Source organism: Polypterus senegalus, chromosome 14 (genome assembly GCF_016835505.1).
Source record: "Polypterus senegalus isolate Bchr_013 chromosome 14, ASM1683550v1, whole genome shotgun sequence".
NCBI lineage: Eukaryota > Metazoa > Chordata > Cladistia > Polypteriformes > Polypteridae > Polypterus > Polypterus senegalus.
Window position 1 is genome coordinate 31,685,993 of NC_053167.1, and position 13,492 is coordinate 31,699,484.

The 13,492-nt window shown below is 38.1% G+C and overlaps 1 protein-coding gene across 4 annotated transcripts in view; it reads right to left on the minus strand.

The window, feature by feature from the left end:
* The window catches only part of acss2 (acyl-CoA synthetase short chain family member 2), a 117,318-nt gene extending 104,641 nt beyond the window's left edge, over positions 1–12,677 (minus strand). Inside the window, exons 1-2 of one of the 4 annotated variants that reach the window (XM_039735991.1) lie at positions 12,659–12,677; positions 11,492–11,637 (exon numbers count right to left, since the gene is read on the minus strand). In XM_039735991.1, the coding sequence (XP_039591925.1) occupies positions 11,492–11,618 (127 nt within the window). In that variant the 5' untranslated portion in view covers positions 11,619–11,637; positions 12,659–12,677. Of the gene's footprint in view, positions 1–11,491; positions 12,388–12,658 lie in introns of those variants that run through there. The other 3 variants (XM_039735990.1, XM_039735993.1, XM_039735992.1) reach the window with 3 other exon arrangements.
* Between the last annotated feature and the right edge of the window lie 815 nt (positions 12,678–13,492).

Genomic DNA, 13,492 nt, shown 5'->3' on the forward strand with positions numbered 1-13,492 from the left:
ATGACAGCAACACTCATAACAGTCACAAAACAATTACATTGACAATCATGTTACGTTATTTTTAAAATGTTTCCTTTTCTTTTTCATAACTTCTTTAACACACTACTTCTCAGCTGCGAAGCGCAGGTATTTTGCTAGTCAGAAATATAAAGACCATTTTCAATACTTTGTTGAAAACCCTTTGTTGATGATGAATGAAGTCTGCAAATCGTGGATGTCACCAAATGCTGGGTTTTTTCCTTAGTTATGCTTTGGCAGGCCCCTTCACTGAAATAGGTTTTTTTTTTCAGTAAGTGAATTGCTTGTTCAGTTGAGTGAAGGTCAAGAATATTTCACTTCTTTGCCTTGAAAAGAGCTTTGGTTGCTTTCACAGTATGTTTTGGGTCATTGTTCATCTTTACTGGGAAGTTTCATCGTATCACTTTTGCAGCATTTGGCTGAATCAGAGAACATAGTACAGTCTTAAGCACCTCAGAATTCATCCTGCTGCTTTTATCAACAGTTATACCATTATCAATAAACACTAGTGACCAAGTTCCATAGGCAGCCATACATGCCCATGCCATAACACCAGCTCCACTATGTTTTACAGATGATGCAGTATGCTTTGGATTATGAACCGTTTCTTCTCCATATTCTTCTCTTCCAATCTTTCTGGTACATATTTATCCTAAACAGGACAGGCTTTTTCAGATGTTTTCTGGCAAAATCAAAGTCAAAGTCTTCCCTTCCTATTCTTTAGGCTTACCAGCGGTTTACACATTCTGGTAAACCACCAGCATTTACTTACATTTAGTCTACCCTTCACTGTAGACTTTGACAATCAGTGCATTTACATGCACTTTATTAACCTGGTTAGTCACAGAAACCTGGTTCCTAAAATGGCATGTAAACCTTCATTCGGGTTAGAAAAACTGGATTAATGGTCTCGGAGAAACCTTGTTAGCAGAAACAGATTTCTCTGCATGTAATCTGGTTATTTGGTAATGTACACCCTTAACCAAGTTAAAGTTAAAAATTTTGTAGTTTGTACATATCCATTGTACTCTGTTCACAAGCATCTATAAGATACATTTTCTGAGACAAATGCTCGAGTGATCGCATTATTCCTTCTCCTGGTCGAAATAATCTGTCAAGATTTTTCAGAAATAACTACATCAAGCTGAAGGTACTGCTAAGCTCAGCAGCAACATGTGTTATGCAGACGGGTTACTTTTAAAGCAATAAGTAACCTAACACATTTCTTCTTTTATTGAAGTAAAAACACCAGAGTTGTTATTATCTCAGCACCACTGGGAATAAGGCAAGAAAGAAGCACATGTACCTGTGCACTGCTTCTTTGCACAGATCAATCGCACAGTGAAAAGGAAAAAAGAGTGTGCTGCATGCAATCCAGTAACAGAAACATTCATAAAGTTACTTTTAATCCACCTATTCGTTATAGATGTGTTGAAATAGTGTGGCCGGGGGATGATGTGGCCAGTGTTCACATGTTCAATTGTTGGGGTCTCAGGCCAAGGATGTAAAGAGGGCATGAATGTTATTTACTTCTGAACTCATGAAGGACAAAACATATTTATAAAACACTGGAAAATTATCCCAGGCTTCATGCTTGTTTTTTGGATTCACAGTGGCCAATGAGGGTGTTAAACTCTTTTCTGAGCTGTTTAATGATGTTGGCACATTTTGCCAAAAAAGAACACCAGAAAATTACTTGTGAGTGTAAATATGGATTTTTAAGACACCAGGTTTCTGCCTTAACCGGATAACTTACTTATCCCAGTTCATGTAAATGCACTTAATGATACGACTGCCTTACAGAGAGTGTTCTTGACTTGGCTAGATGTTGTGTAGGGTTTTCTTTTTCAACAAGGAAAGAATTCTGCAATCACTTAGCTTAGTTGTCTTCCATGGTTGTCCATGTCTTGCTAAGTTCACCAGTGCATTCTTATTTTAAGGATTTTTACCAGATTGTTCATTTGATCTTTCCTATTGTTTTTGCTGATGTGCTTGTTTTGTTTTCTCAGCCTAATGATGGCCTGCTTTACTTGCTTTAGACCTCAAATTGATTCACATCACCAGCTTCTAAATACTAATTCTACAGACCTTTTACCTGATTAATTGATAATGAGGATACTGGCCACGCCATGGAACAGCTTATCAGTTAATTACCCATTTCTGGTCACATGATAAGGAGTTGGAAATATTTAAATAGTGCCGTAATTCCTAAACTATTTGCCTAATTTGGATGTACCCTCAGGTTAAAGCTGGAAGTTTGCACTTTCAGCCCATGCTTATTATACAGCTTCAACACCAACATTTTTTGGTAAAAAGCTAAAATATCAATGTCCAAATACTTATGGTCCAGACTATATATACTGTGCATAAGAAATATTTCAGTGTAATAAGAGAAAGGATATGATGTAATGCAGGGGTGGGGAACCTGTGGCCTTCATTCGGCCCATAAGAAAGTTTGATTCAGCCCACCAGGCAATTCATGCTATATTTTTTTTTCCAATAACTCTGAGGGCTCAAAATTTTTTCCCCAAAAAACAGTTTTCTGAAATCACACGAAGTAATGGTTTAATGCATAAATCAACATAAACCATCTGTTACCATGTGCTGTGGCAACCAGTTCACCGTTTCTTGTGGCTTGAGCAGCTTATGGGAGCGGCACAATGGCTGGCAGGCTGTCTTCATGGGGCGGGTGCAGCAGCAGGCAGAGTGCAATACCTCTTGCCATTGTAAGTGGCAGTCCTCGCTGGCAAAAATTGCTGTAGGCGCATAAGCTACACGAACGTTTTCAGCACCACGATCAGCTGATACTGATACCTCATGTTCATTTTTGACTACTTGAATCAAAATTGGAGTCTAACAAAGTCAGACCACAATTCAGCGATAATATGCAAAATGTTCTCTATTGAATATTTTTCTTTGTGCATTTGCTTTGATCTCTCACCAGGTGTTGATGCCATTTTTGCTGTTGCTTGCTATTCACTACTCACTCAAGCACATGAAATCTTGGTCAAAAAAACAAACCTAGCTTTTCTTCTGACAAAGACAGTCCAACTAAAACATAACGGACAGTTTGGTCACCGTTTACAGTTGATTACCTCCCTCAACCCTCCTCTTAGCAAAAGTCAATATCTGCCTTGAAAGAGTTAATGATTAATACAAAATAAAATAATAATAATAAAGTAGCAGGGGCATCTGGATGGCACGTTCATGCTGTATGCCAGTCCATGTCACAGTCAGGGTGAATGCAACAGGTTTATTATCCCTTATCATCTCTGACACATCATGGCGTCAGTCAAGAAAAGAAAAGTACATGCTGAATCTCGAGTTTTCAAAGAGAAATGGACAAATGATTAATTTTTTGTTAAAGAAAAAGGCAAGTCAGTGTACTAGATTGTGAGGATGCACTTGCAGTGATGAAAAAGGTCAATCTCAAGCATCATTACAGCTTGAAACATGCTAAACTGGCTGAACTGAAAGGTCAAACGTAATTGGATAAAGTTAATGCTCCTTGGCAGAGATTGGATGCCAAACAAGCAGCTTTTACAAGACCGTATCAGATGCATATATTTAATATGTTCATTGAAAGCACATAACATAGAAGATATCAGCCATTTCATCAATAAAATGAATCGCCAGGCTACTTTTTAGCAATCTAACCTGTTAAAGTTTGGACTTAAAAGCTGTAGCAATGTCATTGTGGTTCTTTTTAAATTATTTATTAAAGAAGTTACAAACATTTAGTAACATTAAACAAAACTTACAAAATTAAAAAGACTAGAAGAAAAAATAGATTAATCAAATAATGTGAAACTGGAGATTTTTACACATTATATTTCAATTTACATTTAGGAGGAGTCAGAACATTTTTCTGTATCCGACTTCAGTAACCAAATAATTGCTTTCGACTTTGACTCCACAGTCTTGTGTGCACCTCCGGACAACTTCAGGCAGAGATGTAAAAGGAACCTCTCCATTAAAGTACTGCCCGGGGGAAGACTTCAAAAACCTAAGAATCAAGGAGGCACGTTATCAGCCTTCAGTCCTGCAACACCTCTAATCTTCCCTTTTCTGCAGATTTTTATGAAAAGGCTACATCATTGTCCCACAGTACCATTTCTACAAATCTTCCATTGAAAGAGAACTTTTCACTATTAAATTAAAAAATATATTTGAATGATTCCCGTTAATACTTCACACAAGGAATGGACCTCAATCACTTATAATATACTGTACATCCTTCAACAATCTGCGGAAAACAATCTGTAATTCATATTCAACTGTGAATTGTACACATTTTTACATACTGAAACTACCCAAAATATAACAGCAACATGATATAATTGTAAACAATGCCATTAAGCACTGGCCTTGATTGGTCATATGTTTTGGGAATGTCCTAAATTACAACAACTTTGGAAGAAAATGGTCATAATGATTACTTTATCTAAGTTAATTACTTCAGACCTTTTAATGGCACCTCTTGGAGCAGTATCAGTTAGGACTAGATCATGTAGCAATAAACTCGCAATTGTTTCTAATACTACATTGTTAACGTACTGATGAATTTTACTTAAAAGGAACAACTCCTCAATAATTCAATAAGAAAGTCGCATCTTAAATTATCTATGAAAAGAAATAAATGCAAAATGCTGTGCAAGGACCAATGCAGCGTTATTAAAATTACCATAAAATCCTAAAATAACAGGTCTACAGGGGTCTTGCAATTTATTTTATTTACTTCTTGTGTTTATGATTTAAAGTGTTTTAACTCTCTCTTTAAACTTTGTTAGCTATTTTTTTTTAATTAGACTTTTGTTTTATATATAGAAAGTTACACAACCGAGTGTGTCTGATTGCTTGGTTACAACTCATATTTTAACGCATATACAGTTAGGCCCATAAATATTTGGACAGAGACAACTTTTTTCTAATTTTGGTTCTGTACATCACCACAATGAATTTTAAATAAAACAACTCAGATGCAGTTGAAGTGCAGACTTTCAGCTTTAATTCAGTGGGTTGAACAAAAGATTGCATAAAAATGTGAGGCAACTAAAGCGCATTTTAACACAATCCCTTCATTTCAGCGGCTCAAAAGTAATTGGACATTTGACTCAAAGGCTATTTCAAATCCTGCTAAATGCAGTCAAACTGATTGGGCGAAGTTTAATGATACAGATGGACAATGACGCAAAACATACAGCCAAAGCAACCCAGGAGTTTATTAAAGCAAAGAAGTGGAACATTCTTGAATGGCCAAGTCAGTCACCTGATCTTAACCCAATTGAGCATGCATTTCACTTGTTGAAGACTAAACTTCGGACAGAAAGCTGCAGTAAAGGCCTGGCAGAGCATTAAAAAGGAAGAAACCCAGCATCTGTTGATGTCCATGAGTTGAAGACTTCAGGCTGTCATTGCCAGCAAAGGGTTTTCAACCAACTATTAGAAATTAACATTTTATTTCCAGTTATTTAATTTGCCCAATTACTTTTGAGCCCCTGAAATGAAGGGATTGTGTTAAAAAAATGCTTTAGTGTCCTCACATTTTTATGCAATCTTTTTGTTCACCTTACTGAATTAAAGCTGAAAGTCTGCACTTCAACTGCATCTGATTTGTTTCATTTCAAATTCATTGTGGTAATGTACAGAACCAAAATTAGAAAAAAGTTGTCTCTATCCAAATATTTATGGACCTAACTGTATTTAAAAGATACATAGTATACAAAGGCAGACTGGAGTAAAGAAATTAAGAGGGCGAAAACAAAACTAATGCACATTAGAGAATCCATTTTTTGGATTCATTCGCCTCAATTTAGGGTTTACAGAATTTAATTGTATGACTTCAGAAGACATAATACATTTGGCAAAGAGCCTTTTTCCATATGTTGTCTTTTAATTGTAGAAATAAATGAAACAGGAAGCTTGCAGTAAATATCTGGATCTTCTTCTGCTCCTCATTTTAAAATTATGAACCCAAACAGATTTTATCTATTGTCTTCTAGTTTAAAGTTGCACCTGCATGAACCTTCAAAAAACATATAAGCCAAAGAAATCAAAGTAATATTGCATAGAATGCTGTTGACTATTCAGATTTCTCTCTTTTTCATGTTTGTATAGTATAATTGAGGAAACTGAAGCTACATTTAGATTTGTCTCTTCCTGAATGCTTGTTTCTTTAAAGTGTGGATTTGAGGTGCAGTACAAATGCTGGGTAATCTGGATTTACAAGTCAAGATAATGATTAATGCAACTAAATAAAAATTGAACTCCCTTTTCACTTGATTCCAAAGGTTAATTAATGTAATTTCAAAATCGGACTTGCAAATCTGCCATGCTGCAAATCCACCTGGCTTACTAAGTAGTTCTGAAGGAAAAATATTTTTTTTCTTTTTGACGTAGCAAAGTTCTGAGAAGAACAGACCAGGAAAATGCAACAGTGCAATTAATTATTCCCATGTCAGTATACACTGAACATATTTTCCACTTTCTTGCTTCTCATGGAGACTGAAAGAATATAATTCTGATTACTGTGAAAATGAAAACACTCAAAACATTTAAAACACAATAAGGTGTCTATGTGTGTCTGTCATGCAGCAGTGGGTGAGCTTTGCAAACACTAGGATATCCATGGGATCTACTAACATGATGAGCTTGTTAGGTCACAGCAAATGCTACAAGCTGCTTGTAGCAAATAATCACTTTCTGTTAAGGTTTAGAAATGCATTGCTCTGCGTATTATTACTGAAAAAGTGGTTTAAGTCCAACAGACAGGTAGAACCTGTAACAGCAGTAAATCCTTACACCAGATTACCTTACACAATAACATCAATACTGTACTTGGAGGAATGCAAAGAACTTCCAACTAAATACTAACTGTTTCCTCTGGTTCCTCCAGAGCTTCAAAAACAAAAACAAAAAACAGTTCCTCACTCAATACTGAATAATGTTGAATTATTTAATTATTGCCTTTAACCATCGTTGCTATTGTACTCGAAACCAATTCAAACTCCAAGCTGTGAAACTTCAACCTCCAGAGCCTTTAATGCCATCCAGCCATCCCTGCTAAGAGGTAAGTTCAGATGTTTGCAGGAGGATGAGTATGTGGTGTCCTGGATAAATGACTATCTGTCAGGCCAACAGTTTGTGAGACTCAAGGATTGTGTTTCTAATACGGATGTAAGTAACACTGGAGCACCACAAAGAACAGGCCTGTCTCCTTTTCTCTTCACTCAATACACTTCCAACTACAAATATAACACCAGGTCACGTCACTCGCAGAAATTCTCACGTGATTCTAAAATTATGGGATATACTGATAAAGGGGATGTGACAGAGCAATAGGAGTCAGGTAGAGAACTTTGATTCTTGGTGCAAAGAGAATTGTTTGCAACTTAACATTAACAAAACCACGATTAAAGTTCACTTTGCAGACTTTCATCTAAGGATATTTGCATACACTTCAATCACACCATGTAGAAATGACAACATTTTTTGTACTTGGTTTCTCCATTTCAGGGCACCCTAATGTTTGGGACATAGCAATGACAGGTATATTAAAACAGTCATATTTAGTACTTTGTTGCATATCCGCTGCGAGCAATGACTGCTTGAAGTCTGCAATTCATAGAAATCACCAAGTGCTGAGTATCTGCCTGGCGATGCTCTGCAAGCCTCTTAATGCAGCAATCCTCAGCTGCTGCTTGTTTTGGGGTCTTGGCCCCTTAAGTTTTCTCTTCAGTATATGGAAGGTAAGCTCAAATGGATTTAAATCGGGTGACTGTTCAAAATTTTAATTTTTTCTGCTTTGAAAAACTCTCATGTTGCATTAGCAGTATGTTTGGGGTCATTACCTTGCTGTAGGATGAAGCACCCTCCAAAGAGATTGGAGGAATTTAGTGGAACTTGAGCAGGTAAGATGTTTCTATATACCTGAGAATTCATTGTGCAACTGCCATCAGCAGTTCCATCAAGAATGAAGATAAGTGTGCAAGTACCAGGGACAGTCCTACATGCCCAACCCATAACAACCAACTACCATGTTTAACAAATGAGGTAGTATGCTTTGCATCTTGGGCAGTTAATTTTCGTCTTTGCACTTTGCTCTTGCCATCACTCTGATACAGATTCATCTTTGTCTCGTCTGTCCACAAGACCTTTTTTGTGGCCTGTGTACTTCTGTTCATGAAGTCTTCAGTGGATAGTAGCCTCTGACATATAAACATCTGCCTCCTGAACACTGTTTCTAGTCTGTCGGACAGGTGTTTCGAGACTTTTTTTTTTTAAACTATAGCGAGGATTCTTCTGCCATCAGCAGTTGGATGTCTTCCTCGGCCTACCAGTCTTTTTGCGATTACTGAGCTCACCAGTGTGTTCTTCCTTCTTAATATTTCAGTTGATTTAAGTAATCCTAAGGTTTTACTGATTCCTCTAATGGTTTTACTCTTGTTTTTTTAGACTTTGATTTTCATTGGCACAGTTCTTGTTTTCATTTTGAACAATGGCAACTTTAGACTCCAAAGGGTAGAAGCAGGCCTACATACTTTCTACTTGCTGGAACTGAAACACATGTAAATACTCTTAAATGAAACTCAGCAATGTGCACTTTAATCATGTCTGAATTGTAAAATTTGTAATTTTAAACTATGGAACAGAGGGGTAACTCAATAAAAAATGTGAATTTGTCCCAAACATTATAGAGGGTACTGTATATAAATGTATTAAAAAGATTGTGTAAACAGCTAAAGTTTCCCCTTGAAACAAATAAAATCTAAATGCTACTGTATCATGGCCTAACTTAACACAATGCATTTCTGGTATTAGCATGGCAGCCTTGCTTTGGCACATCAGTAAAACTTCACTTAACCTGACAAACACAGTAGCCTTCACAAATATTTCATAACTTTCCTTAACTGCCTAACAATTTCAACACTACCGTTACGCAATTAGGCATTAACAAATGAAAACGCACATCATTATATATACACTATGCTGAAATAACAGGTTTGAAAATTCCAAACATCAGCACCTTCTGCTATTGTCTTCTCTTCAACAACAGCGATCTTTCACATGTAATTTATTCAGTGGATTCATTTTCAAAACCAAATTACTCCAAGTGGAATGCTGTCTTGCACTCTGTACTTGCTGAACTAGGCTCCACTTTCCCCGTGCCCCTGCCAAGGATATGCAGGCCAGGGAAATGGATAGAAGGATGGAATAGTGAAGGAGAGTGGCTTGAGCTTATTAATTCAGGAGTATATTGAGAGCTCTCACTGTAAATCACAGGTCCAATCATTAGATACAAGTACACAAAAACTGAGTCATTTACTATGCCCAAAAAAGTTGAAACTATCCCTTTGGACCATAAAAGGAGCTGACAACTAACTCCCTACAGCAAATATATAGGACCTTTACAAAAATGTAAACAGAAAATATTACAGTTTTTAGGCCTACATGACAACAGAAGCCATATTCATATAAAAAAAAAAAAAAAAATCAATTATTTTGATTTTTTGGTAATTTAGCTAAGAGCTACTGTATGCAAGTATGGGTCTTAATTAAAATATTGATTTGCATTTTAATGTGTGTCTCGTTTTATTCAATGCCATTCTCAATTACTATTAACTATTAACAAATATATATCTTCTATTTTAAATGGTTATGAAAATTTAGTATAATGTTTACTAACATATCAGCAGATTACGCAATAAAATTAACTACAAACTGAATTCAACACACATTTTTAACATTTCCTTCTTTGACATGTGTACATCTTCATGGGTTCAAAGGTATAAATCCTGCATTTACACTCAATTAACATACTTTTTCCCTCTTCTTCTGACATCCAGTATATTTACATTAGAGAGCTGTTCACTCAACACTCTGCTCCTCTGTTGCCAATCAGTCATTATCCAACCCGCTATATCCTAATAGGGTCACAGGGGTCTGCTGGAGCCAATCCCAGCCAGCACAGGGCGCAAGGCAGGAACAAATCCCGCCAACCCACCTCAGGACACACACCCACACTAGGGACAATTTAGAATCGCCAATGCACCTAACCTGCATGTCTTTGGACTGTGAGAGGAAACCGGAGCACCAGGAGGTAAGAACATGCAAACTCCACGCAGGGAGGACCCGGGAAGCGAACCCAGGTCTCCTTACTGCGAGGCAGCAGCGCTATCACTGCGCCACCCCTCTTCTATTGCCCCTTATCCAATTCTTCCCTGAATTTGACATGTTTCTAAAATATATATTAAACTGTTTATTTTGCTATCATTATTCTCATTATTTGAGATACTCAAATACTGTATATTACATACAATTTTGGCATAGGCAGTTTGAATGAAAGTTTTGCTGCTGGATGGCAAAGTATTAATTTCAAACTAGACCTTGAACAAAAATGTCATTAAGTTCTCATCACTGAGGACAAGATGCAATCAGCATTCTGTCAGGTAGCTGCTCCTTCCAGAGCAGAACAGGCGATCAATACACTGTTTTCACACATAAATCAACATTCACAGAAAACGTTTGTGAAGACTGGCCATTACCACAGTTTACAGAGTACTTCGGTTTCTGAATTTGACCTTGAAAATCACAATATATGCCTGTGTTGTGCATCAGCCTCTGTAACAACACACAGTGCGCAGGGACCAAAATCAGCATCTACCAGCTACTTGAGTTCAGTTCCTCAATTTGTAATGAATATAAACAGAATTTAAGGAATATTATTTTAAAAAGTTCTTGCTCTATGCAAGGAAACTGCACAACTGGGTACCAGTGTCAACTCTCAGATCCAACGGTGGTTTAAAAATCCTACACTATGTGTCAAGGCTATGAAATATCACCATGTCTAAATAGATTTCCCTCCTATATTTCCTTTTTGTAAGGATGGGTATGTGTGAGAGAGTGGGCTTTTTGATGGACTGGTGGCCTGTGCAAAGTCTGTTACATACTGTCCATTATTGTCTTGATTTCACCAAATACAATTTATGATCGACTGTCTAATTAACAGGGAAAATGTAAAAACCCACGCAGCACTGGCTGTCACGGCTATAACGCTGCTGCACAGATGTCCGCGGACGCAGCGTTTTGACGTCACGCAGCTGGAACTACGAGAACGGGGTAATGATGAACTTAATCGAAACAAGTTTGGGACCGAGATTTTGCAAACCGTACCTTGTGTATATGAAAATACACATACAGCAGGCACGAATAATTACTCTTGTGTTTCCTAACATTTTTATATTGTGTCATACAGAGAAAGAAAGAACTATGGCTTCCAGAGACTTCACGTGTGATCGAAGGTCAAGTTTAACTGTCATTTTTTTTTTCTCCAACTTCACATTCATTGCTCGTAAAAGCGATTATTAAGACACATTTTCAGAATGCAAAACAAATATCTTTTTTTTTTCACCCGAAGAAGGTGGACTTTGTGCTTGCGGCCTGAATATATGACAATAAGAAAGTAAGCCCTCACCTTCAGGATTCTCCACCGATTTCGTGTAAAGCTCCTTGTACTTCTGAAAGCTCGAAACGTGCGCCTCTTCTGCTAAGCTGACTGGAGGTGGGAACACATTACTTTGCTGAGCATACCCGGGAATCATTGCTTCAAGTTGTCGATTCCTTAGTGAGGAGGGGTGAAAAGTCAATTCGTGAATAAAAGAAAGCCAGAAAAATGCATGAGAATAAAAAACAGAAAAACTCAGACGAGTTTCACATAAACGATTTTGAAGTAAAATGAAACGTGAAGGCCCAAATCTGAAAAAAAAAAAACTGTAGCACTTCCTTGTTTGAATAAAAAGAAATCGAAAAGCGAGCTGACGAAGCGTTTGAAAACGTTCACTTGCGAGCACCTTGCCAGTGTTACTGCACGCCTAGAGGTACTACTGCAGTTTATTCGAATGTGTGATCAAGGCTGCAGATTTACAAAAGACAAAAGTAAAAGCAAACTGGTAATCAAAGCTGTCTCCACTGAGTACATTAACAACCACATGTGAGGTTTAAATCCAAACAAGCCTGCAGCGTAGCGTTTCAAACAGACTAATAAATGTTTCAACAAAAAGAATTTCCGTCAACAGCGTGTATTGCGCCAGGACAGTACCTATTGATTTTACAACAGACGTTTGTTGTTACTCGCTGGTCTCCTGTTTTCAATAGACCTTTCTTTATCTCTTTCCCCTCCCCCTCTAGTCTCACTTCAGAAAACGCGTGGAAAGACAGTTGACGGCTGGGAGTGGGCGTGGCGTCTCCCAGCCAATAAGACCCCTTACGCCCCAGTGACGACTTTTGAATCGCGTCTTAAATCAGAAAGATGTCGCCTTCTTTGACAACATGTTTAACAAGTAGTTGAATTCCTCTCGTCCCCTAAGGTTATATTGACAAACGGTTTTGTTTTTTCAGTTTTCAATGTCCGTGCAGGATTAGTTGAAGGCTTCAAATTGATCCAGTTTGGGTGATGCATAACTGTGGCTTGTGGTAGACCCTCGCGATTTTTTGCTTTGTTGCCCACTCTTTGACACTGTTTGTAGGGGAAATGCACTTTCCTTCATTTGCGTCGTTTTTCACTTCAGGCACTACGCTTTTTCTGTCAAGTAACCACCACGAATAACCGGCTAAGGTAAAATGGCACAGCATGAAAGCATACGTGTGGGTATGTAATTGGCTGGCGTCCCGTTCAAGGTTAGTGTCCGCTTAGGAGTCAGTGCTGCCTAGACAGGTCCAGCCATCCATTATCCAACCCTCTATATCCTAACTACAGGGTCACGGGGGTCTGCTGGAGCCAATCCCAGCCAACACAGGGCGCAAGGCAGGAAAGAAACCCCGGACTGGGCGCCAGCCCACCACAAGGGCGCGCACACATACACACCCCGACACAACAAGCACACACTACGGACAATTTAGAATCATCAATGTACCAAACCTGCACGTCTTTGGACTGAACTGCGAGGAAACCCACGTAGACATGGGGAGAACATGAAAAACCACGCAGGGAGGACCCAGGAACCCGGGTCTCCTAACTGCGAGGCAGCAGCACTAAACACTGCGCCACTGTGCCTCTCATGACTAAATGTAAATATGTTTTTAGGAAATTAATATAAAGGTGGATTGATTCCACTTCAGATGTGAAAAAATTGCTTTTTTTGCCACATTAAACCCAATTCGTATGTTTGGAGGTGGGTTGGGCTTGGTTTGGGGGTAACTACAAAAGCTTTTAGATAGCTGTTAATTGTGATTACAGTGATTTTCTTCATAAGACACAGCATATTTTTTTAATATATTTTTATTTATGGGAAAACAGAGGTGCAGTTGGGAGGACTGCTGACTTGCGCCTTCAGGAGCCTGCGTTCACAATTATGGCTTGGTTGCTATCTGTGTGGACATTGCATGTTCTCCCTGTGTTTGCACTGGTTTTCCCGTCACAACCCAGATATGTACACATTAGGTTAATTGGTTCCAGGTTGGTTAGTGAGAGTTTATG